This window comes from Pseudoliparis swirei, chromosome 16 (genome assembly GCF_029220125.1).
Source record: "Pseudoliparis swirei isolate HS2019 ecotype Mariana Trench chromosome 16, NWPU_hadal_v1, whole genome shotgun sequence".
NCBI lineage: Eukaryota > Metazoa > Chordata > Actinopteri > Perciformes > Liparidae > Pseudoliparis > Pseudoliparis swirei.
The window spans coordinates 10,310,660-10,336,584 of NC_079403.1; the positions used below are offsets into that span (position 1 = coordinate 10,310,660).

Genomic DNA, 25,925 nt, shown 5'->3' on the forward strand with positions numbered 1-25,925 from the left:
TGGATTTAGTGGTGGATTTCAAACTAAGTTTCCACATCTGTAAAAAAATATATATGTATATACAAATACACAAGATTGTTTTACTTTAAAGCATAGCAAGGCATTCCAATTAGTTACCGCACGGGGATGTCCAAAGATTAACCCTCGTGTCGCCTTCGGGTCAATTTGACCCAATATGTTTATGTTGTGTTCTTCGTTCGTCAACAACAAAACATAAAGTACCACACTTAAAACTTGGAAACAATAAATAATTAATAATTCTTTTAATTTTCTTTTTTGGGGTCAGGTCATATTGACCTCAAGGTAAAATATAAATGTTAAATAATAAGGTAAGGAGGAGGGTTGAGATTGAAAACAAAGAGTTAAAAAGATACACGAAACACTCCTGGTCCATTTCATACGCTTTTATTTACATGCAATAGTGCTCCAGCGTGTACAACCACAGAACGGCTACACTGATAAGGGGGAGTAGATTCAGCATCTCCTTCATTTTGATTGCAGATGTCTCTGGCAAAGACTAATACTTAATGCACCAACCTGTGAGGGGGGAGTAATACTGACACCGGTCACTGGGCCCTCACCTGGCAGTCATTTGGTAACCAGCAAATGAGTAAACAGAAGTGGTTGCAGTATGAAGTTCAGCTTATCAATGACTGAGTTTAAGATTTTTCCAGGATCTCTCATTCAGTGATTTTAAAAAAACTATACAATATATAATCTCTTGCACTACAGAAACAAACATGATTTATGTCGCATACACTTGTTAATATCTTGTTAATGAACAATGCATAATACATTTGTGTTATTGCTGTACAGAATGACTGGCGGCTGCGTTTTGAAAACAACAGCACTAAAAGCAGGGAAGCACCTCATAACTACAGCGTCAGACTGGTTTGAATGGTCCCGTTGTGTGTACATAAAGCAAAGTACTTAAGGTCCCAACATTTAGGATGGAAGATATCTGTGAGGAATGACGTGAGGAGTGAGGAAGGTCTAGACATGAAGTGCTGAACTGAGAGGAATCCCTGCAGGCCTACGGTCCCCTCGCTGGTCTTCTTCACAAGGAATCACGTCTCTTATTATTTTCATCCACAGGAAATGCAGACAGTTCAGCAAATATCTTTTTTCAATGTGAAAATAACCTAATATACAGTTTGTACAAAAGCATAAATATATAAATATCTGATACAAAAATAAATATTTTCTCTCGTCTTCTGTTTGTTGAACAGTCTCTTATGCGTCTGTTGTGTTGGCGGTCCCTTCGTCCTCGGGGTACGCAACATTTGGGAGGATGTTCACTTCCTGTATCGTCACGTCTTGGGATTGTGGCGTTGTGGCTGCTGAAGACGATGTGGTGAAAATCCCTTCGTCTTCGAGAGATAGACGAGGAAAGGACGCTGGCTCTGCAGAGAGGAGGAGGGAAGAGAGATGGTGAGAACAATGCAACGCTGGTCGTGGTGTTCAACGGAGGTTTAAATGTCATTTGTTTCCCATTCGCCACTAATACCGGCATATTTTAATGTACTAAAGGATTATCTCATAAGAAAAGCGCCGTTCAACAAGTGAAAGAACACACACGTACTGTAAATGAAGCCGTCCTCTGCTTTGTCTCCAATGCAGAGGTCATCGCCTCCCAGTTCCTGTGAACCGTGGTGCTGATGGGAGGAGTCGAGGAGCTGAAGGGTGGAGTCATCCGGAGGACAGCAACTCTGTTCGTGATGGTCTGGACTCCTAAAGGATGACAGGTTTATATTAGGGCTGCAACTTATGAACAATGGGGACATTTATGTGCTGGCTAAGGGATTATTGACTCATGATGCAGTCCGGCTAGATTTAAATGAAATCAATGAAATTACCATCAAAACTATTTGAATGCAGCTCAACCAATACTATTCAGTCACTTTTTGCATGATTAACTCTTGTCTGCCCATGAGCAGTGTTTTTTGGCCCCACCCCCCAATCTGTTGATTATTTACAAAGTATTTGCTTATGCCTGATGAGTGGTATAACACGTAAACGTACCTGGAGTAGTGGTAAACAGGAAGATGTCCATTTGACATCGTATGTGGCAACAACGTGTCACACTCCATATCACAGTCCACCTCCTCCTGCAAAGCACAAGATCATATGTTAAAAACAGTACATGGACAGCTGATTACAATTCACCCAATCACATAATTAGCTTCCTTTTATTGTACAATATGGATTGGACAATAGATAAAAAAATAGTAAGTGACAGTACCAATTGCTGCCAGTGATAAAAAACATACTTGGCTCATAATTAGTGGTTCATAATCAGAATCAAATGAAAATACACAAATACAGTAAATGAAAAAGAAAAAAAAAGGCACAGACGGGAAAGAAAATGGTAAATCAGCTATTTTTCAAAATGTCAATGATCGGTTCATCATTGTTGTTTCAATGCAGTCTTTAAGCTGCTGATGTTGTAGAAGTAGGGGCTCTATACTATATCCATGGTTTTGTACATTACTAGGTTTATTTATGTCTGGCACGCCGAGTGAAGCGTTCATAAATAAGAAAAGAAAGTATCATTATTTTAGAATTGGGAAAGCTAGTAACTGTAACAACCTATCTTTAACTATTTGAGTTGCTCCTACCTGCTGCAGGCCCGGCAGGCGGTGTGTGTGGTGGTGAGGTTTGCCGTTCAGAGGGTATTCTCCGTATTCTCCGTTCACAGGGTAGACGCCATGTGGCGCCGTCATGCGGGCGTCCAGCGGGCAGTGGCCAACCAGCGTAAGTCCCTGGAGGGGAACCATGGTGTACTGGCATGAGGACACGGGGGCGACCACGGCAGGAAAACACAAGTCGGCCATTTGCTCTGAAAGCACAAAAAGACAATTACACGGCTGTCGAGGCAAAAACATTAACGACTGCAAAGAGGAACTGTGAGGAGCGCTCACTCTGCTTGGCCCACGCCCTCCAAAGGCAGAAGGGGATGAAGGCGACAATGATGAAGACGAAGGCTCCCAGGACAATACCAACTATGAGGTAGGGGAGGTCGCCGGGCCGAGGCACGAGTCCGCTGGGCTGTCCCAACCTGTGGTCAGGGGTCTCTGATGGAACCGGCCGCTGCTGATTGGGACGAGCTGAGGAGATAAAAAGTTGAAAATCTGTTTAAAGAAAAAAAGAAAAGAAAGCTCAGACATGCAAAAAAGGAAAAACACATGCTCCTGAAGTAAACTAAGCAACCAAAATGTCATCACTGCATCATTTTTACATTTGTGTGAAATAGTCAAAATTAGCATAATCAATTATTGTGTTAGACACAAATGTTTTGTGACCTCAGTGAAATGTCGTGAAAAATATTATGAATTTCAATCCAAGTGTGCCTGAGACATCACACGGACGAGAAACGGCCCGACGACCCAAAAAAACATAACGGCAGCCGACATAATAATGACCTCACCTTTCGTTTCGAGGATCACCACGTTGCCAAATTCACTCTCTCCCTTCTCGTTGAAGCTCTGCATCTTGATGTCGTAGGCGGTCTCCGGCTGCAGGTCGGTGATTGAATGCCAGTATCGGTCTCCCTCCACCACATCCTTCTTGTAGTCGCTGTCATTATCGCTGTCTGTCGGCCGGTAGTAGATGTAGAAACCGTAGATGGGGGTGTTGTTTACGGGAGTGTACTGTTGAGAGGGAGGAAAGGGAAATCACGTCACCATCACAGTGAAATACATTGCACTGCGGGAAAAAGTCATTTTTACACCAATTAATAAAAACACAACGGTTTTTTTTTGTAAGTCACTCACCGTCCATTTGAGAATGACGGTCGTCTCGTTGATGGCTTCATTGTAGGTGATGTAGGGGCCGTCCACAGGGCGTTCGTGGGTTCTCCCACCGACCACCGTGTACGCCTTCGACGGGGCGCTGGGTGGACTGGAACCGATAACGTTCACTGCCACAACACGAAACTTGTAGGACGTACCTACAGAGAGAGGGATCACCGTTAATAATCTGTCCCTAGGAAGCTCAACATTTTGTTGACTAATGATGTTTGTCTTAGCATCACTCGGTGTTTTCTTTTTGTGCGATTCGGTTATGATTGATGGCAGCAATTACTGAAATGACTGTAACAACAGTCATTATGCTGATGAATTTACAGGCCGTGGGAATGCAATTATGCAGGACAATCATCTTTGTAATTATATGGTACGACATCCTCCCCCCCCCCCCCCCCCAGCAAGTCAGAAACAACTGCTGTGAAGAGCAACAGTGTGTGTGAAGATGGCCGACCTTTCTCCAGGCCCGTGATCTCCACAGAGAGCCGCGATGGGGGGATGTTTTCCACCGCCGTCACCCAGTCCTCTCCGGCCTTCTTCACCTTCTTGTACTCCACCCGAAACGACTGGATGGGGAAGCCGCGGTTACCGCGGGGAATCCAAGTCACGTATGCCGAAGTCTCCGTTGCCGTGGAGACCGTGGGCTTGTCAGGGGCTTCGGGAGCTGCGCGGGAGGAGGAGCCGAGTCAGATGGAGGACATAAACTTCAAGACAGCATTCTGGAATTGTTATGACAGTGAAGGAAAAACACCACGTTCAGCACTTACTGAGAGCTCATCCTTCAGAGACGGAAAGGAAGAAAAAGAGATGGAGAAGTTTCCATGTTAGTCAAAAGAAGAATGGTTAGCTCAGGGTCTTGCTGGAAAACATCAAGTTACAGTTAGTTTAGTAGACGTGATTTTTTAAAAGTTAGTATAGTTAATAGGAGGTAGTGTTTGCAAAGGGGCACGGAGAGGAGCAGGACTGGCGGGTTACTTACGAGAGAGGCTTGGCGAAGGGACAGCAGGAGTTTTCGGTGGGTCAATTTGCCCTAAACCTCTGCGACCTGGAGACAGGAGAACACCCGTTAGAACAGTTTCAATTGAGGAGCTAGCATTTAAGCCACGGAACCACTTCTAATTGAATTCTCCTCTCAGGCAGAAGTCCAGTCATGCTAGCAGCTCTGGGAGGCTGTCCTGCTTTGATCTACATGGTAAGCGTGACAACTTGCTCTAAATGAAAATGCATTTTTCTTTACTTTTGCCAGTTCTGAAGGTCATCATAGCAGGTTGTCCCAACCCGGCACAGTTTTTGGCCGCCATCTCCACCTCATACAGGCTGTCTGGCTGCAGCTTAGCCAGAGTCAGCTTGTGGAGGGCGCCAGAGATACTGCTGGAGGTCCAGTCTGCTAGAGAAACTCCCACCTGAGAGAGAGAGACAAAAAGAGGCACGAGTTACCGACAGAAAACTGAAATGAAAATACAATATTTATTCATGTATTTAAACCGAGAATGCAGTGAACGGATTGCAATACCTTTCTGAATTTAACCATGTACTCCAGCACGGGGACTCCTCGTTCATGCCGCGGCCTCCAGGTGAGTTCGTAGTAGTCCGCCTTGCCCGTGCGTGGCAGGCTTAGGATGATGGGGGCCTCTGCAGGTAGAATCTGTCCTGGCATCTCGGAGCAGTCAAGAGGCAACATGGCCCCCGCGGCCCCCGGCATCACTGGCGGCTGCTCTCTCAGCACCTGATCTGGGCTGAGCGGCCGATAGATCGAGGGCAGCTTCACCCTGGATGAAATCCCTGGAAAGAGAAGAAATACGTCTTAGCATCTAAAAGCCTGTGACTGAAGTAACACATGTTCTAATCATTTATCTTGACTTACCGGTTGATACTGTGATGAGGCGAGCAGACGCCTGTGAGCTGCCCACCCCGTTCTCGGCCATGCACTGGTACAGTCCGTCGTCCTGAGGGCCCACGTTGGAGACACGCAGCGCCCGGGAGGACAGGCGGTGGCGAGGAGACGGTGCGAGGGGACGGGCGTTGTGAAGCCACATCACTGAGGGAGTGGGTTTACCGCGGGCCTGGCATGTGAACCGCACCGTCTCCCCGTACACGACCTCCTGCTGCTGCAGCTCCACCGTCACCCGAGGAGGCTCTGCAGGGAAGGAACACACAGCGAGGAGGCTGGTTCAAAACCGTGAATGTTAATGTGTGCATAGGTGGGATTGTGCAAGAGCGTTCAGGGGGGCTGCCGCTGGAGGTCATTTTCCTAAGAGCTGAGGCGATTAATCGTTCAACAGAACTAGATTATTCTATGAATTACAACTATTTCTTTACTTTTTAAAGTTTAAGCTCCAACAAAGTCAATTGTATGAGCACATGCGAGTAAAACCATAATGATGCACGTGTGCGTGCGTAAAGACTGTATGGGGCTGAGAGGGGTGGGGGTGGGGGGGTTGAGCCAGGCTGGCGAGTTGATGGTTGGCTGCTTGTGAATCAGGGGAAAGCAGCTCATTACAGCAGCTCTCTGGCTTTAATTAGAGCCAGCTGCAGAGAGACAAGCCCACAAGAGAGAGAGACACACACACACACACACACACAGTAAATCACTTTAAAAACAGTCATCCATAACCTAGACACACTCAATCAAGTCCTGCTTGAGAACAGAGCGCTCTGTCTCCACAGACTACTTCTTACACAACACCTCCCAGGCTTACATGCCGCCGCCGCCCCCCCCCCCACACACACACACGTCTAATTATTAAATCCATGACACAGACAAAAAAACTCTACAAAAAACATTGCAGAGTCAAATGAACAAACCCCATTCACTAGGAAAAGCCTTTACTGGAATTAGCATTTAACAGGTATTTATAGAAGCCCAAAGCAGCCGACGCACAACATGCCAGCGTTCCTCGACTCCCCTGTTCAGGTGTACTCACCAAACACTTGCACGTCGTAGAGCACCGTGGCAGAGCTGGCCGAGCTGATGCCGTTGTCCGCTCGGCAAATGTAAGTGCCCGAGTCGGCCTCGCCCACCACGTCGATCAGCAGGTTGCTGAGCAGGAAGCGAGTCTTGTTGTGGGAACCCAAGTCCTGCCCATCTTTTGCCCATATGACGTGAGGAGTGGGGATGCCACTGGCCACGCATTCCAACACCAGCCGCTGGCCTTTGGTCACCATGATGGACCGAGACGACGGTGGGTAAATGATGCGCGCCGCCTCCGAGGTGGAGCCTGGAAAAGAGGAGGACAGTCAGGGTGGGAACACAACATCCATACGATGAGAAACGGTCCGCGGAGATCTCTCCGCCCTTCTCCATTTCCTTAAATTGCTGGTATGCGTGTTGCAGCTGAAACTGCATCCAGACTACGAAGGATTTAAATCACGATGCAAGTCAAAGAACTTTCATCTCGGCCTTTGAAGATGCAAAAAAAAAAAAAGTGTCCCGGCAAGAAGGTATGATAAAAGTCTCGCACCATGTGCAACACACGTGTCCACAGCAACACGCTCTTAGATAATGTCCTTTCTGCTGTCATCACTTATTGACGGACCGGTTTACATTTCAGATGGACCTTTTTGCACATCTTTAAATCCTTCATTAGAATGCCTTAAAGCCTTCATTAGAATGACGATGACTCACGGCGTATGCGCAGGCGGTCCGTGGAGCTGGATGTTTTGATCTCCTGGGTGATGGGGTTGTAGGCAGCACACTTGTACGTCCCCTCGTCTTCCTGCGTGGCGTTGGCTATCTGCAGGTTCCCTGATGGCATGATGAGGTAGTTTCCTACAGAATCAAATGAAAGATTAAAGCAAAGAATTCTGATTAGTATTTATTAATGATAAAAGTGTATTGTGGCCTCGTGTTTAATACTACGCAATACAATCCTCTACAGTTGAGTGGTGATAAAAAGGATTCACAGAGGACAGTGTGCTGGACAAGTAATAATGTATCAGCAAACACATGAGATCAGGTTAAACATAAATGTTTTTAAACTTATGTGGAAATATACAAGAAAATACACAGATATGACTCAGACAGTGAGGGAGCCGCAGGAAAATTGAGTCCATATTGTGAAACACTGTAATCGGAGTACGATGTGCCATTCCAGCACAGGTTTGCACGTCGCCAGAGACCACAAGGTGGCGCCGCAGAGTCTGACGAGGCAGTCAGTGAATGTGGTATTCATTTCCTCACAGATAAGCTGCAGATATCAGTACCTACAGCTCCCAGACATTATCAGCAGACCAGCCACAAACCACTGGAGCTTTTCTTCTCTTCCAAGCAACTTAGAAGTAAATAGTTAGAAAAATAAACAACCGCATTCCCACGTTTCAACATTCTCCAGATAATACCCTTATCACCGCTTTCATAATGGGCCAGATAGCAGGATTATAGCATTCCGGTAAATTATGAAGACAGCATGAGAATTAGGGAGGGAGGTAGGGAGAGATTTGGGGGGGGATGTTAATGAACTGAAGCAGCTCCGTACCTTTGGATGTTTCCAGCCACTCCTGTTTGACACTGTAGCGGACCTGGGCCTTGGGCTGGCTTTCGGGGAGGTGACATTCAATAATCGCAGTGTTGCCTTCGTCCACCTCGATCTCATGCTGGTCATCGGACTCAAAATCCCGCAGCTCTGAAAAACACACGGGCGAGGGAAAAGTCAGTGCCGTCCGATCGGTGCCACACAGATCAGTCTTTCATGGTCGGAATACACCGCGGGAATCTCGTCTGTCTGCACACGTATACAGACAGTTGGAGAAGAAACCACAATAATCTGGGCAATAATAAACTGGATGATAGCTGCGCCGTTTCCATGTTGGTTGTCCTCATTGTCTCAGAACCACATTCCCACAACTTCTCCAAAGTGCCTCCTCTTTGAGAGAAAGCCTCCATTTAGTCGTTTCTTTCTCTCCGCTGGCTTTCCATCTGCTTCAAGTCACAGGAATTTTCTCGCTCATTCGTCAGTTTTATGCAACGATGTCCAAACGCCTAACATGTTGTCTGTAGCATTCAAGTAGGTGTCATTAATCCTGTCAAACATTATACTGGGACTGGAGCCGGTTCTGTGGGAAATGGGTGGAGTGGGATTACTGGGGCCATGTGCTGCGACTGTGTCCCACAGACACACAGTCTACGCAGCAGACACTCATGCGACCTCTGACCTTCCAAACCCCTCCCCCCCCCCTCCCCTGCCTGAGTGGCCCAGAGGCCTGGCCATGGGGTCAAAGGTGAGAGGTGTCCATCCTATAGAGTTTCAAAGAAAGATATCCATTTTGGGTTTGGAAGGAAGCAGCAAAACTCGGCTCTTAAGAAGCCGGAAAGAAGAAGAAAACCCCACAAAAATCGTAGCGGGGGGACGCTGCCATTTTAGAGATTTGAAGCCGAGGGAAACTAAAATGACACTCCGAAAAGGAAAAAGGGAGGAAGGCAACAGGACAGGAAGGGAAAAAACAGAGCAACAACTGGAGACATGTGTCATGAAGGAGTCGAGCAGTGAAATTAAAGATAAATAAAACTTCTGCAGGAACGTAATTAAATGTCTGCCAGCTCCTTGTTGATTTATTCTTTACAAACATGGCCTCTCTCCATTCTTTCCAGAGGTGCTAAAACTGACGTGTTTTTCTTGGACCAGCCAGCGCTCTCTGGCAAGAAGACCACGCTGCTGGTTTATACAGTCGTCTGATGAGACTTTGTATACAGCTCCAACTCAAGAAGTAAAGTTTAGTAAAGGCCAGAGTGTCTACTGATAGGGGCAGCAAAGTGATGTACTCACAGCACTGAACAAACACCTTCACTGCATGCAGCGGATTTATTCACATAGCATGTTGGATCTGCCTCTCGGTTTGTCAGGGGGCGCTTTAATGGGACACACACACACACACACACACACACACAACTCCATCTCTGTTTCAGCTCTTATTCTGATAGATGAGAATCTCAGCCAAGACATGTCAAGCTAAGTGTGTGTGTGAGTGTGTGTGTGTGGTAAAAAAGCCTTAAAGAGTGTGGCGCTCCATTTGCTAAATCAATTAGGTGTTGTTTTTACAGCACCCCCCCCACCCTCCCTCCTCCTCATATCTACCCATCCCACCTTCCTCCTCCTCCTGCCTACTTTTTCCAAATTCCTCCAGTTACACCTTTTAACCCCCCCCCTCCCCAAATTCTTCACAGGAAGAACCCCGCATGAGTGCCTCTCAGGTGTGAGTGTGTGCATGCACTTATGTATTCCTGTGCTCGTGTGTGTGTGTGTGTGTGTGTGTGTGTGTGTGTGTGCATCCTGCAGGGATGGAGGATTGATGGCATTCATAAAGTGAAGCAGACCTCCCGCAGCAGGGCTGCTTGGCAAGCCAGACTTAAATATTTCTACAGACAGTGCATTCATCATCTTTATGTGTAGCAGTAGGAGGCCGGTGTGTGTGTGTGTGTGTGCACGCGTGCCTGTATTATAACATGTTTGTGCAACGTGTTGTGCATTCATGTTGTGCAGATGCATGTCTCTGTTCTCTGCAGCAAGGGGAGGCTGATTGTCTGCACAAGAATTCAAGCACAGAGCTTTTAACCTCTGCCAAAAAAGTCGGATAGCGAGGAGGGTCTGGAACCAACCTATCCTGATCACAAAAAAACATGTGCGTACAACTAAGAGAGCTCGCATGGAAAGACAGGCACATACACACTCCACATGGAGCAATTCCTTAGGCGGTTCGGGGGTGGCCGAGTTATTAAATTAAATTAGAGTCGGGGGGGGCGGGGACAGTCTGGCACCACATGTTGTAATCTCAACACAATTTCTCTACAATTGAGACTATCAATAACGTGTACTGCCTTTGTGCAAGAAAAGAAAGGGGGGACGAAAAAACACGAGCTGAAGATGACTGAGGAGGAGGGAAAGTGAACGATAATGAAAGGAGGCAAGAGGAGAGAAAGTGATGGGGTGAAGAGTGAAACATGTGCAGAGGAAGAGGAGTGTGTGTGTGTGTGTGTGTGTGTGTGTGTGTGTGTGTGTGTGTACATGTGTGGTTATGGAGGCCTTCGAGGAGACAGAATGTGACATCACGTCTCATCTTGCGTGCGGATCTTGTCTCGACTGGCCTAAAACACCTCCAGTTTCTCCAGCGATGGCAGCCTCATCCATCACTACACGTGAAACAATACAGTTACCGGTGCACCGTTCTACGCCCGACGGTGTGTTCTAGTGAGGAATATCCTCTGTCCACTCCCTCACTCACACCACCCTCATCTCCCCCTCGCCCTCCACCCAATTACGGGGCCATAATTTTTGGCGAGCCCTGCTGTCGGCCCTGTGGAGAGGAATGTGGTGTTGTGTGGAGCAGAGGGGCCCGATAGAAGCAGGGGGCCCCCAGGCTGGAGTCCTGGTCCCCTCTACCCTGCCCTGACCGGCCCCCAGGTCCCCTCCATTCCTCCGACTCAAGTTACACAGCTTCAGGCCCCCTCCTTAGTCCCATGATGCATATCAAATACAACACCACACACTCAGACCAGCGCACTAAAAATGTCAGCGGTGAGAATAATTCACTTTTGCTCCATTGGATCAATACGACACTCTACAAAAGCAGATGTTGTATTTAACTCCACAGACGAAATAGTGCCCGACTATCTGGAGGTATTACCAGTGATCACTGAGAGCTGTAGTGAAGGATGAGGTTCACAGCAGTGGAAAAAGAGCTAAAAGGTTTACAGCGTCGTATTGGTGGAAATTTGAAGCAAACAAATACCGCTCCTTCATCGTTTATGTTTTATTCAAAGAACATTTTTTATCAAAGGCGCTCTTTGGCTAGTCTGACAAACCAAAGAAGGCGTCTGTGTGTTCATGTTTATTTGTCTGAACGTTGTGTGGGTGGCTACTCACTGGCAGCGGTGACGTTAGCAGGCACACTAGCCAAGGCTCCTGCGCTGGTGCTGGCCACACACTGGTATCTGCCCACCGTCAGGTTGGAGAGTGCGGGGATGAAGAGGCCGCTGGGCCCCAGCTCCACATGTTCATCCACTAGCTCCTGGCCGTTGAGGCGCCAGCTGATGTTGGCGGAGGCGGGTTGGGCGCGGCAGCGCAGATTCACGCTGCCTCCCAGCTTCTGCACCACGGACACGGGCTCCTCACTGAACAACGGCGCCTCGTCTGAGGGCAAAGAGCAAACACACAACTCAGAAGAAAATAAGACATCTTGAGACACTTCATCAAAGCTGCAACTAAGAATCATAAAAGAAGTCACAAAGAATGGGCTGAAAAGCAGTAAATTCTCAAATTTTACAAGTTGGAACCGTCACATGTGTGGCTTTGATTAATTCGAAAGGATTTTTTTCAAACAATGTACAAAACAGTTGTCGATTCATTTTCTTTGGGTCTACTTATGGATTAATGGGCTAATCAATGCCATTGTAAATACAGTACTTCTTTTCGTTTTCAGTTAGTACGGATCACGCAAACTATCCGCCGTTTGGAAAAACTAATGCAAAGGCATTCATGAAGTGGGCATAGGTTAAGTAGTGTGCTCTTTTAAAGTGGGAGAGAACACTAATTTAACTTTTAAAAGTTCTCTGCTGATCTAGTTTTCCAACATCTCAGTTCGTCTACTCACCGGGGAGAGCGGCGCCGCTCTGCAGGCAGCACAGTAGTACTGCACCCAGAGCGCACAACACTGGAGCCCGTCTCTTTTTCATCCACGGAGTCCAGTCTCGCTTTCCAGACATCTTCCATACACTGCCCCCTAAAACACACACATGCAGAGGAAGGTCAGAAGGTCATTTACAGGACTTGGTACACTCAAAACAAACAACACAACCCACTTCATTCTGATCGAAGCTCACACAAACACACACAGAGAGAGAGAGAAAGAAAAAAAGCTACCTAAACTAGGAAACATCCATCTAAACAGTTGATCTAGATTCATACATAAGCTGCTCTCTATCTTACTTGTACACACACACACACACACACACACACATGTACACAAACAGGCAGCCATTAATGAAACAGGCGAGGCGAGGCGGTGCACTCTGCGCTACCCTCAGCAGCCAAACTCCAGACACAAATGAAGCCTTTCTTTTCTGTCAGCCCCCATCTCAACGCTGACCCCATCTCCTCCGCCTGCACCCGCACCCATCCAGCCTGAACTCATCAAAGGGGCGCCCTCATTCTGTGGGCCGTAACCCGACCCCTCCACCTTCCCGCTCAGGTGTAACCGATACAGGTAGAGGGTCCAGCAGGAGGAAGGTGGGAGGGAGGGAGAGGAGAGGGGAAAACACACAGGCTGCATTCAGGAGTGCGGACAAAGAACAACTAATGAGAGGCAGGATGGGGAGGGGCACGGGGGAGGAAATGTATATCACAGCAGCGAGGAGCGTGCGCGAGATGGAGGCGAGGAGGGCTGTATTATGGTGGCAGTATGTATCGGGAGGAAAATGAAGAAGTTGATGTTAATAGGCAGTCTATTAACAGTTAACGTAGAGAGGGGAGCTTTCCTCTCTCGCTTGTCGCTTACTGCCAAGTTTCCCAAATTCTTTCCTGTCAGGTTAAACTAACAACTTCCCGTCAGGATGAGGAGGGTGGTCCTGCAAGACTGAATCTCTCTCTCTCTCTCTCATATACATGTATTTGAACATGCACACACTCAGGGCATGAAGTGAAAATGGAAGCACAGAACTTTCTCATACATATTTTTCCCAATCTTATTATGGCAAGGAGATGATTAATGAAGCTCAGGGTAGGGACTACACACACACACAGGGCCAATGCAGGACAGTAAGAGAATGGAAACTCTTACAGTGCACCTTCATCACTCTAATGGCAGCAGTGAAAATGTTTAGCTGCCAGGCACATTTACGGAAAATGAGCAAAGCAGCAGGCTGATGGAAAAACGGCTCTTAACTACGCCAACTGCCACACATTACGCCGCTACATTTTAATTGCATAGCATGAATAAGTGTAAACAATTTCAGATTGTTAATTCTCACGACAAACCGTTTAGGAAAACTCCCGTCCAACGTGCACAATGTAGCACTGTACAGATTAGTCGATCACCTGCTTTATTCATTTATTAATCCTGCAACAACACATTTTTTGGCCACTTCGTGACTTCACCTACTGAGGTTATAGGTTGAACTTGTTCGCAAACAGTTGCTTTTTTGCACATACAGAAATTATATGAAGCAACATTAGCGTTCATTTGGACTTACTGACAACCTGATGACTCCCATTTTTACTATCTTTCTGTCTCTTGAGCAGTACATTCTTCAACAGCAACTTACTAACTGTGTGTCTGCTGTTGGGTTCTGAGCAGAAAGCTGCACTTGGTTTTCCAAGCTATCTGGCTGCAGAAAAATCTGCAGCCGAACAAAGCCGATGAGTGAATAAAAATAGTTTCTTGCCTAAAAGCTAAAACAATGAGCTTATAGACAATAAAGTCTCCTCTGTATGTAAACAATACATACATCTCTTCATACAAAGATGACCCACACTGGCTCTAGCTTCTCAGATGGGCTGCTTTCACTCATTCATGTTCAAGCAAGTGAAATATATTCACACAAAACAAGGACTTTGAGGGTGTCACAATGGACTGGGAGACTGTGACTGGCGTATTCAGTAATCTCAATATTGAAAACAACCCATAGTTTCAGCTCACATACATGTAGACTGTAATTCACTCGGAGTGGCCCATCGGCAGTGGGCTCCTCAGTGAACAAACAGCGAGCTGCTGGAGAATCAGGAAGCAAAGGTGAAGGTCTGCGGCTTCAGTGGCCGGTCGCTCTATGGACACAACCCGGGACAGCTGCCCATAAAAAATACACATCTGTATGGAGCACCTGTCCCAACCGTGAGAGCCACTAACCGTAAACCACACCAGCCAGCCTGCCTCAGGGCACACTACTTCGCCAATGAGCGCTCTCACCTGACGAATAGAAGTAGTGCCAGACAGAAAACGGGGAGAGTTTTTTGTTAAAACGGCGGTATGAGAAGGCCCTCGTACATCATCACTCTCTAAAGTCAGCCGTACTCCTCGGAGCCCGTCTGTCCGTCTGATTCATTTGTCATCTGGGTTTTGTGTTTGCTTAGCGGATACCCTGCTTTAAGATGAAAAGTTGGCCTGACATCAATGTCCAACTTTTTCCATCCATCCTTCCAAGAGAAGTCACAGACGTAGAGAGGGAGAAGAAGCCTCCTACGCATCAGTGAGACTGATAGAAGCCAGAGCAGGCACACAGACAGCTCTCCTAAATTAAGAAGCGAGGGAATGCGTGTCCGTTAAAGTGTTCCTTCGACTGTTGTATAACAGCCTTACGAACAACGCTGCGTTGTGGAGTTAAAACATACTCCGGGGACAGAGCACTGTCCCCGGAGTATGTTTTAACTCAAATCTGCCAGTTTTATGATTACAGGGGAGGGAAGCTATTTGTGTCTTCATGATGAGGAACTCTCACCGACTCTGGTTTAATTGTTGCGTTTACTTGCAACTCATATTCTAGATTGTTGTACAGCTGCTTTGGAATTTAACATTTGCGAAGTTTTCCTTATGATGTTTAAATAACAAAGGTTTTCAAGAAAAACGTGCTTCCTTGAAACTGTTTAAAACAAAGAAGAATGTGGCGTATCGGTCCAGGTAATGAATTGCACTAGGGTTAACATTGTAATTAAACAATCAGCCCCTGCAGCAGGTGGGCCTTGCATGGTCACATGTCACATAAGAAAAATGAGGGGGGGAAAACTATTTTACTTTGGGACATCAGTGCAGATGCTGACCTCATTAAGTGGATCAGATATGGGCCACGATGTCACTGATCCACGTTTAATACAATTTCTTTGTCAATGTCATTATACAAATTCAATTATGTACCACTTACATTTAGCTTTCATTGCCACAGCAATCCCTGGCCTCATATCAGTAACATAAAATAAAGTTGGATTGGTCAATCCCTGAAATCTACACACATGTTAAACGGCTGTTTGTTTTAATGGTAAACATTCAGACACCTGAATGCAACTTTGCCTTTTTGTATTTTGAAGACTTTTGACTTAACCAGCGACTTGACCCGAGCCAAAAGACTTAAAGGTGTATGCATCAAAGACGACGAGGGAGAGCGCAACTCGTCCCAGGTGGTGGCGATGGTGTGCAGGCGCGCATCGTGAGTGGAGGTATGCGAGTGCCTTATATGTCATTGAGAGAAAGTCACTTGACAGAAGTTCATTGTGAGTGTGCTGAGTAAAGACACCGGGGCCCCTGTCCTCCCGGGCCACTGCCAGTCCCCATTGTCCCCCTGCCTCCGTGGATAAATTCATTTTGACAACCCTGCTAATTGGATAAAACCAGACTGGAGCCACCTCCCTGAGCTCTCACATTCCATCTGCTTTCTAGCATGGAGAGGGGACACAGGAGGGGCGGTGGTGGTGGAGGGGTAGCAGGGTAATAACTCCTTCTGAGGAGCTGAGCTGTTGAATATTTATCACATCCCCAAATGCACCCATTGCCCTCCCTCCTCCCCCCGTTTTACGTCTTTTTACACCCGGTGTGCACCCCCCCCCCCCCCCCCACTCCTACGTTGAGGTTCTCCAAACACCACAAAGCCCCCCCTTTAGATAAACACATGCGGTGTCAAGTGTGAGGAGTGCCGGGGGGTTCAACTGCTCCGGTCGGGCCCACGGCCCACAATGCCGTGCCGCATAGCTGCCATGCGGGAGGCCAGTTGCCCCTGGCGACGCTAACAGGCAGAACGCACCTTAATAGAGTGGAGAGTCATTGTAAAGCAGTGAGCCGGTGCACGGACAAAGACCCCGCAGACCCCTGGAGAAAGGGGAGACGCTACTCTGAAGGGCCCGGGGAAGAGCTGATGGGCCCTGCTCAATGACCAAAGAGAAGGGGGGGGGGCTCAATGACCAAGAGGTTTGAGAGTAGTGTGTGGAGAGTTTGGGGAGGCAGGGAGGAGAGGGGGGTTCAATGCCTTTATGGATTGATGTGTGATGGGTGAAGGAGGTTTACGGAGGTGGAGGGGGGGGGAGAGGTTGACTGAGAAGGCAGAACGGCGACTGAAATTAATAGAGAGGATGTCAACTGGCGGGCGAGCAGGAGGAGAGAGCAGGGCCTCGTCAAAGAGAGGGTGTGTTTGTGGGAGCGTCGCTGAATGTCCCAACATATTGTCCCCTCGCTCCGTCAATGTGTTTGCTGGTCTCTCGGTCCGGCCCGTGTTTGTGCCGAGTGGAGGGTGAAGAGGGTGAGGAGGGTTTGGGGATTGCTTAACAAGCCAACAACACGACCGCTTTACACACGGGGAAAAGAGCAACAACAGCAACAAGGACAAAGAAGATCTTTAGATGGGGCTGACGCTACAGAGTTTTTCCATGATTGATGCGCCCGTCTAATATTTTTCTGATTAAAGGTTTAGCCTATAAATTCTCTGGGGAAATAGGGGGAAATGTTCATCCTTCCAATTAGTAAAGTAAGTAAACCAACGTATGCAATTAGTATTCAATTGACTTTTACAAGATAAAGAGGATAACAAGTGCAATACATTGGAGGAAACTGCTACTGCTTGATGCGGCTGTCTCCACTTCAAAGTAACGCAGACAACGATAACTGAAGTAGAGAATCTTCTCTGTTGTACTTCACACGGACAAAAACTTGGCAGAGAACAAACTTCAACTCTATTCCCATCTATCTCTCGGACACAAGGGATCCTTCTGGAGTCTCGCCTTGGCACGGAAAGTCTGCCCAACAGGTGGAGAGGGGGCCAGTCCAAATCCTCCACTCGTTCTCATGCCATAAAATGACACATCAAAAGCATCTCAGCATCCCCAACGAGGCTGAGAACTCACCCCCCCCCCTCCTTCATAATACTCACTGTCACACACACACACACAAACACACACACACGCTTCACAAAGTATTAACGAGCTCGATGCCCGTCCGACCCCTCCTTCGCCCCCCGAACCGACACTAACGAGCTACAGAGCGTCTCAAGGATTAACGAGAGGGATCCGGACAGGCCCGCGATGTAGAAGAGGGGGGCGTTCTAATCAATTAGGCAATGCGGCATTTGCATAATTTAGATAACGAAGCTGAATTAACCACGGAGAGCTAATTACTGGGCCGCAGCGAACAAACCCACCCACATTCCTCTGCCTGGTGTGGGATGCCAGCGTGCCCACCGGGGCCATGGGAACAGGATCGGATCGGCACCACTGCCTGGGGAGTGTGAGCCAGCTAGATGGAGTAAGCTGTGATGTAGGAAGCATCAGCCAATCAAATCAGAGGGAGGGCGGAAAGGATGGATGGATGAAAGGAAGAGATGGATGCATAGAAAGAACGCAGAAAAGAAATCAGGATGGCAGATGAGAGGAAAGAGGGAAAGATGGAAGGAAAGGAGCAGTGGATTAAAGGTTGATGAATAGAGGAAAGGAAGGGAAAGAAGAGATGAACAAATAGATTGAAGAACAGAAAGAGGGATAGATAATAGAAAGAAAGCAGAAAATAAGTAAATAGCAGGAAAGAAGACATGATCGCCTGAAGGAATAATGAAAATGAAGGACAGCTTAAATCTAAGAGGCTGAACTAAAAACCTTGACCACTAACTCTAAAACTGTATTGAAGACATTGTTTATATCCTTTTATCATCAAAACATGCAGATGAATCTGAAAAAAATACCAAACATTCACCGAGTACAGCTTCTTAAATAAGGCTGACTACTTTGGACTATACAGAAACGTCACTGTACAGACAATAAGTGTGTGTGTGTGCGTCTTTAGTGACACTTCTTTCTGAGAAGCTTGAAGCGATCACCAAGAGTCTCAGTACACAGATCTCACAGACACAATTGATGACACATAAGCAAGCATTCACACAAACTCCTATGACATGGTAAGGCTATACTCACAGAAGCACATCAATATGCAGACCTCAGGAAGTTTTTCCAACACCAAATGTCAACCGGCAAAAAAAACAGGCTCCCACTTCTGCCAGGCCAGAGAGATAAACTACACACACCGCGGCATTCATGCATGCTGATATAGACTTTCATAGCTGTACATATCTGCAGCCTGCTCCTTGTGTGTTCCGGCATCGTCGGGAGGGAGGGATGTGAGGGGGGGAATGGGGCCCCAAACTCCTTTGGCAGCTCATGCATCAGAGTGAATGGAACCAATTATAAATCAAGAGCAATTTCTCCCCATTATTCAACAGGAACCAGGAGGGGGGAAAAGGAGAGAGTCTGCCCTACAACTCCCAGTGGGAGACGGAGGAAGGAAGGGAAAAAAAGCACAGAGAGTAAAATATTATATGAAAAACAGATATCGGGGAGGCATTAGGAAATTGAGATGAGACGGAAAGGGGGATGAGGGAATGGAGAAAAGCCGTAAAGTTATATGAAACGGCTGAGGCAGGACGTTATAGGAAAAGCAGATACGAGGAATAAGAAAATGGAGAGGAGGCAAATTCAAATTAAACAGAAGGTGAGGGTTGAGGGGCGTCAACGGTGTTCGAGACGGTGAAACCGGCGTCGACGGCTTGCTCCACGCGTATAAAGTGAACGCTGCTGGTCTGAAGGACTTTTCTCAAGAGGAGAAACAGCTGGAGGAGGCTCGTTTCAAAGAGAGCCCTCAGTACCAGAAGCTGGATTGGTGTGGTACAGCAGAGCTGCCATTTGTTCCGTCACTCAGTCACGGATGTGCATTATCCTTAAGGGGGAAAGCTGCACACACACACACGATGTGGACAGCAGAGAGGAGTGCCGTCGACGGAAAATTCCAGTTGTGATAACCCTCAGGGGCCCAATAACCAACTAATCTGGTGCCCAGTGATTTATTCTGTTGAATCATGTCTCCTCCTGCCAGTTTGACATTCTTCAATGATGAGTTTTCTCTCTCTAGGGCACCACTTTAAATCTGATTCTTGGTTGAAGCCCTGCAACACAACCTAGATTGTTTTACGTTTTTTGGTGTTTTACTCTTTTGTTCACACTTGCTCGAGACAGGAATACATCACGCTAGTTAATATTACAGCACTAAAAAGGAGTTATAGTACACAGGCGCTAACTGCTACACATCTAGCGAGCTCTAATAAAGCTAATTAGAGATAAAAATGTCTAATAATGTGTGCAGTCGAGACAAAAAGAGTGACTGACCCAGGCTTAAACTGAACAGCTCCAGTCAAGAGTGCAATCCTGTGCCTGTGTGTGAATGATCTATTAGATCGTCTGGGTTGCTTTGGGCTCGTAATAACACCCCCTAATCGTTGTCCAAATATCTGCTTTGCACACACAGGGCTATTTGTCTACACACACACACACTGCTTTCTTACCCGAGTCTGGAGTTGATCAATGATCTAACAGCACTCGCTCCAGACTCACAGTGCGTGTGTGTGTGTGTGTGTGTGTGTGTGTGTGTGTGTGTGTGTGTGTGTGTGTGTGTGTGTGTGCAAGAGAGAGAGTATGGCTTGGGTAACTTAATTATCCAATCAAGAGCGTCTTAACTTTTGGCTTAAGTCGTGGAACAAATCAACTCAGCTTGTTTTAAGGCTTTGGGTAATCTCCATGAGGCTGTTAAGACAACGAATGAGAGTGCGATTGTATTCATGATACAGATATGAACTGGTGTGGCCATCAACGTATTGCTTTCAAATCTAATTTTAAAACTTAAAAACATTACTCTATTCACAGCTTTCTTTCGGCTGCCTCTCCTTTCCTCACATCCAATTTTTTTTCACTCGTACCTCAATATTCTCACTTTGTTTTGATCGTGGACTGTTTAATTTGTCTCTCCGACTCTCTCTCAGGACATTCTCCTTTTGTATTTCCCTCACATTCCTCTCTCTCTGGCTGACAAGGAGGATCAGGAGGAGAGAGGTATGCAACCCCCGGGGAGGGGCCTGGAGCCCGGCCACCTGCCGGTCCAGGTGTCCCTCTCTGGTTCTCCGATGTCTGACTGGACACAGAAACCCTCCCGGGGGCACGAGGCCAGAGCCCGAGCCTACAATCTGTCAGCGTTGAAGGACTAATGCATCGAATGTCAGCAGGCCAACAATGTCCGGCTCTGGGAAATAACGCCGCCTTATTTGGCGATGAGTGTGTTCCTTGCTAGTTTGTGAAAACTACTTGCTGAAATTATAAAGTGTAAACTACCCCCTTCTCTCATACACTCACACACACACAGATTCAGCAAGGGCCCACAGAACTGCCTGCAGGCTGTTATGACTGCATGAGTGTACCTGCTGTCATGGAGATGAAAGCAGGGCCTCAGGAAGGATTTTTTTCCCTTCTTTCTCAATTAACGCCAATGTTACACCCTCTACAATAACAATGCCGCTTTCCAGCCTTGCACTCAAACCTCAGGAACTTTGGCTCACAAACACGGAGCTCGTAGGAGCAACAGCGGTCCTGACGGAACCGCTGGCTGTTTGAAATCCATCCAAATACTTTGATTTAAGTCCAGATGTAGAAACCCGACAGGAGAGAGTCACACAAGTTAAATCCTGTTCTTTCGCTCATATTTCACATCACGGTTCAATATGGCGGGGTACATTTTCAAATCAAACGAAGATATTAGTGAGAGACTGTTGCTATGACTTCATGTGTAAATCCACACAGTAACTTTTCTTTACAAGCCACCACAAGACACTCAACTCAAACACTGCATGAAAAACTATCCACCAGCTTCTGGACAAATAGTCAAAAACTGGCAGCAGCTTGTGTCTCTGCTACATGTCTATTTGGCTGGTAACTGAGATCAATCACACATAATTTAAAGTTTCTTTGTAAACGGTCCAGCTGGTAACAGCAAGAGAAAGAAAGAGCGCCAACATTCTGACACATATTAGTCTCTGTGACCAAAAGACAATAAACTGGTTTCCTGCCATGACGTAAAGGTCTCCTTCGCCTCAAGGTATGCACATTTTCAAAAAGGTCCACAATGTGCAGGATTTTAGCAGACTGTTCTGCTTGAGACTTCAGCCTGAGAGCATTTGAGAAAACACAAGATATTATAACACTCCTATCGGGACTTGAAGTGAGCCTGTGGTATTCAATAATGGATTGAGTCCACTTCACTGCAGTTTAGAGCTAGCACTAATGGTTTCATTGTCAATAAGTCTGAAGATATGTTTCCCAAGGAAACAACTTCAAAATTGCAAATTTGATTGAAGCAACAGGGCAGAAAATAAACACATTTGAGAAGCTATAAAATATGTGCTAAAAAAAATCTATTAATCAATTAGCAAAATAGCTGCCGATACATTTTCTGTTGCACTTATTAAAGGAAATCTGCTGTACTTTCGGGCAGTCGTTGGTTTGGCCATGAACTGCACCCTGAAAAAACACATCAGTATAACTCCCATAAGGATTTAAAGTGTGCCTGTGGCGTTCAGTCAAAACTAGTGTCTATTGTACTCTAAAAGTTTGATTATTCACTTCTTCGAACACCATCCTTACAACTTCCAGTAGCTGCGTGGCATTACCTTCTGTAATAGTTGCATACTATTTGACAATATTGAGGATGAACTCCTATAATTGTGTTTTCCAGGTTCCACATAAGCAATCAAAGGGGCCGAACTGTGTGAGAAACAGGCAGATAATCATACTGGAATCAATTAGTCCAACTTTGATCCACCGGACTGCCAGAGATGATCAACAACAACAAACCCTGCTACCAAACAACAAGAGGCAGTTTTTTCACTGAGACCAATTAATTCCCTCATAAACTGTGCACCTAATTGGAGGAGGCCGGGCCATTCGTTTAGACTTTTAATCCAAGTGACATTGATTCAGCGGGAACAATCAGGCCCTCTTGTCTGATGCCATGTCTGTCACTGAAGGTTCCTCCATGCAAGACAGCGGAGGCTAAATGTAATCCAAATAACAAAACGACACCTGGGGTTGGAAACTTGAGCCCCTGCGGCTGTTCCCGCAGGCCTCCTCCGTGTACCCCCCATCCCCTCCTCCTCCTCCACCAGGCCCCCTCGGTGAGTGACACCCCCGGGCCAAACAACCCATAGCAGCACGGGGATTAAGACAAACATGTTCTCATTAAACCAAACCTGAATGAGAGGATGATATCGGGGACACTTTCCTCACTGGATGCTGCATTCCTGGCTGCGTTGAGCAGCTGTCAGTTCCTGGGAGGCTTTAATTGGGTTATTCTTACACCGGACTTTGGAGAGGCACCATAGAAAATGACGCAGGTCTCGTTGTTATGGTCCTCTCTATGCCGACAATAACATCTGCGCAATCCATTTGGTGCAATAGCTTTAGATGCATCTTCTTTTTAAAAAAAAGGGGTCAGAGCACCATTAAGAAACTAGTAAATGAGAACTTCATTGGTGTTTGCAGCGATGCTCCCGGTGGCCTCGGTTGCCCGGTGCTCCGCTGCTGCTCTCCCCGGTGGCAATACGGGGGTAAATCTGGCAGAGCTCCCCGTGTCTGTTTTCTGTTACCCTATGGCAGCGACTATAGGCTGCGGCCTGCACCGCGCAGACACAGTTTAACTATAATAAAAAAACACGCACGTCCTAAAACACAGCTCGGAATGTCCGCAACGTGTCACGCAAAGCCGATCGCTCTCCTCAGACACGTACCGGGGTGTTAACGTCGGCGAATACATCCGGAAAATTGAGGAAAACTTTTGGAAGGTATGAACGCGGCAGTCAACCAATCAACAACAAGCTAAGCCCGAGAGCAAAGTAAAGGTTATTAGTCGAAGGAAGTCGCTCACTGAGCCAAAACGCACACGTCCATCTAGTTAAAGCAGATATGTGATGGAGAATGCTTAAGGGAAAGTTTACGTGCATCGATAAGATGAAAAAACAAAAACAAATGTGGCGATCAAAAGTAGTCAGCAGCGTAAAGTAGTAGCGCAATCTAACTCCCAACTAAATCACAACTTTCTCCATCAATAAAGCAACAAGTGAGTTTGTAAAGTCTCGCGCCAGATTGCGAACTAGCAGCAAAACGGCGACTTAGTATCTACAACATTGTAAAAGCAGCAGCGCAGGAACATGGACCGCATGAAGAGACACAATTTACCCAAACTGCTCAATCTGGAGCTCACGCCTCGTTTTACGCGGCCGATCTTCTCTTCGTCTCTCCTCCGCGGTGAGCTGTAGTCCCAGAAAAACAACAGTTTCTCCTTCTCTTTTCCCTCTAAAGCCTCGCTGCTTTGGTAATTTACTGCGATGCCTCCGACATTTTCTTCGGCTCCCCAAGTTCTCACATTGAAAGGCCGTTTTTGGATGACTGAGCTCTCAAACAATTCTCCCCTTTGCGACGCCTTTTCGGGTCCTCCCACTTACCGAGCAGGAGGAGGGATCTGAACAATAGCTGGCTCCCCAAACCCCAGAGCCGCGTTTCTCCTGCCGACTGAGTCCTACTCACAACGCAGTCACACTTTCCAGAGGTTTGGGGGCCAAACTAAAGCCTCAATGCCTACTTTTAAAGTGAAAACGTGTCTTTTTTTTATATAAAAATTCTCAGAAACTTAATTTCTTCAGAACTACGGTGTCCCGGGGGAGAAAAGTGCGCCCCCTCCCCCTCCTCCTGCTCTGTTCCCCCTGATTTGGTATGCGTTGGTCCCCACAGAGTTTGTATTGACCCTCGTCCATTGAAGCCTACAAGCCCTCCAGTGCAGCTGTGCGGTGCTGTGTTGTTGTGAACTGGACGGGCCCAGTCAGGACCATGCTGCACACACACGCACACACTGACACACACACACACACACACACACACACGCACACTCTCATACTACAGTGATCACAGCTCAACCCCCCTCCCCTCTGTGCACGCTCTGGAATTCTCTTCTCCACTTCAATCAGCACACTTTGAGATGAGGGCAGCCGTTCCCGTCCAGTTCATTAATAACTGACTATTCCCAGATCAGAGGGTTTGATAGGGGGGTCTAATGGTGGGAAGTCGGCCCGCCTCTGTGAATGCAGGAACTCCCACCATGATGTACCTGAGAGGTTATTGCAACCCAGCAGGGCTCCATTCACTGCCACGCTGTGGCATTTTACGACACCTGTTGCTCTTGTTCAGGGAAAGTGTGGACAGTTGACAAATATTTCAGCTTTTTCAATTCATCAAAAAAGCCCCACTCCACATTAGAATATCCACATCCTTTGACTCTGCACGTCATACCCAGCGGGAAGTTTCAGACTCAAGATGTCTTCAAGGAGTCATTAATCGTTGGTGTTTCCCAGTGTTGTGCTGCACTTTGCCAGCACTTTGCAAGCTCTGCCAATGTTTTGGTGTTGTTGCTACCGAGCGGGGCTCTGTTTGTATGTGGCTCGCTCACACTAGCGCCACCCTGCACTGCACTGGAGAGTAAAGAGAGAGAGAGAGAGAGAGAGGAGAGAAAAAGGGGGACTCCCAACCCCAATAAAACCCTCCATGATGCCCCTCCCCCCTCCATCTCTCCATGCAGGGCTGGATGAATTAGCTCGGGACAAAGGCTTTGTGGGGCGGCCATGAAAGGCCTATTAACCATACTGCATCCCCCAGAGGCCCTGCCTGCAGGACACTGCCTCCCAGAATGCCACTCTCTCAGCAGGCCGCAATCCCAGCATGCACCGCTTCCCTTCAGCACTAACCCTCATCACCCTGAGCCTCACGATAAAGCCCCACACAGATTGTCATGTAGATGATTATAAATGTTGTTATGAAAGTAATGGAGAGTGAGAAGGAGAGATGGGAGGGGGGGGGGGTGTCAGCTTGTGTTGGTGCGGTGTGATTTGTGCGTTTTACCAACAAAGAAGAGTTAGATGGAGTGAGAGTGGCGAGAGTTTTGGGTGTTGGCTGTCAGGTGTGAACTCGTCCAGTGTGTCTCATTATTGAGTGTGTTTGTGGAGACTATGAGGGGATATTGTCCTCAAAGGTCTCAACCGTGTGATGCTGCCTCTTCTCTGACCTCCTCACTCCATTGTTTAGCCTGGCGCTATGGCAACGACCCGCTCTCTCCTTCCCTCTCTGTATCCCGCTGACCTTAGCAGCTGTGTCACTTCCTCGGTGTGACAAACCCAGATTGAATCACACGCACACTTGTGCTTTGTGGCGCGTAGAAGTACTAAATCAGCAGCGTTTTCACTCTCACCTTCATAAAACCAAGACGGAAGAGGAATCTTGTATTTCTCTCTATTTCTTACTGGTATGC

At 47.1% G+C, this 25,925-nt stretch overlaps 1 protein-coding gene across 4 annotated transcripts; it reads right to left on the reverse strand.

Annotated features, from left to right (window-relative positions):
- Positions 1 to 389: 389 nt before the first annotated feature.
- On the reverse strand, positions 390 to 24,052 carry boc (BOC cell adhesion associated, oncogene regulated). 4 transcript variants are annotated; one of them, XM_056433974.1, is made up of 18 exons: positions 23,807 to 24,052; positions 12,387 to 12,515; positions 11,660 to 11,926; positions 8,279 to 8,425; positions 7,429 to 7,572; positions 6,728 to 7,021; positions 5,668 to 5,940; positions 5,317 to 5,585; positions 5,041 to 5,206; positions 4,783 to 4,848; positions 4,258 to 4,467; positions 3,774 to 3,949; positions 3,428 to 3,650; positions 2,922 to 3,131; positions 2,619 to 2,839; positions 2,023 to 2,108; positions 1,583 to 1,731; positions 390 to 1,403 (listed from the first exon to the last, which is right to left on the reverse strand). In XM_056433974.1, exons 2-18 carry the CDS (start codon positions 12,496 to 12,498, stop codon positions 1,234 to 1,236), a joined length of 3,183 nt encoding a protein of 1,060 aa, XP_056289949.1. In that variant the 5' UTR covers positions 12,499 to 12,515; positions 23,807 to 24,052; the 3' UTR covers positions 390 to 1,233. The 4 variants fall into 4 exon arrangements, with proteins under 4 accessions (XP_056289949.1, XP_056289946.1, XP_056289947.1 ...); XM_056433971.1 differs by lacking the exon at positions 23,807 to 24,052 and adding an exon at positions 22,822 to 23,724; XM_056433972.1 differs by lacking the exon at positions 23,807 to 24,052 and adding an exon at positions 22,822 to 23,721 and having other exon boundaries at positions 2,922 to 3,107.
- Between the last annotated feature and the right edge of the window lie 1,873 nt (positions 24,053 to 25,925).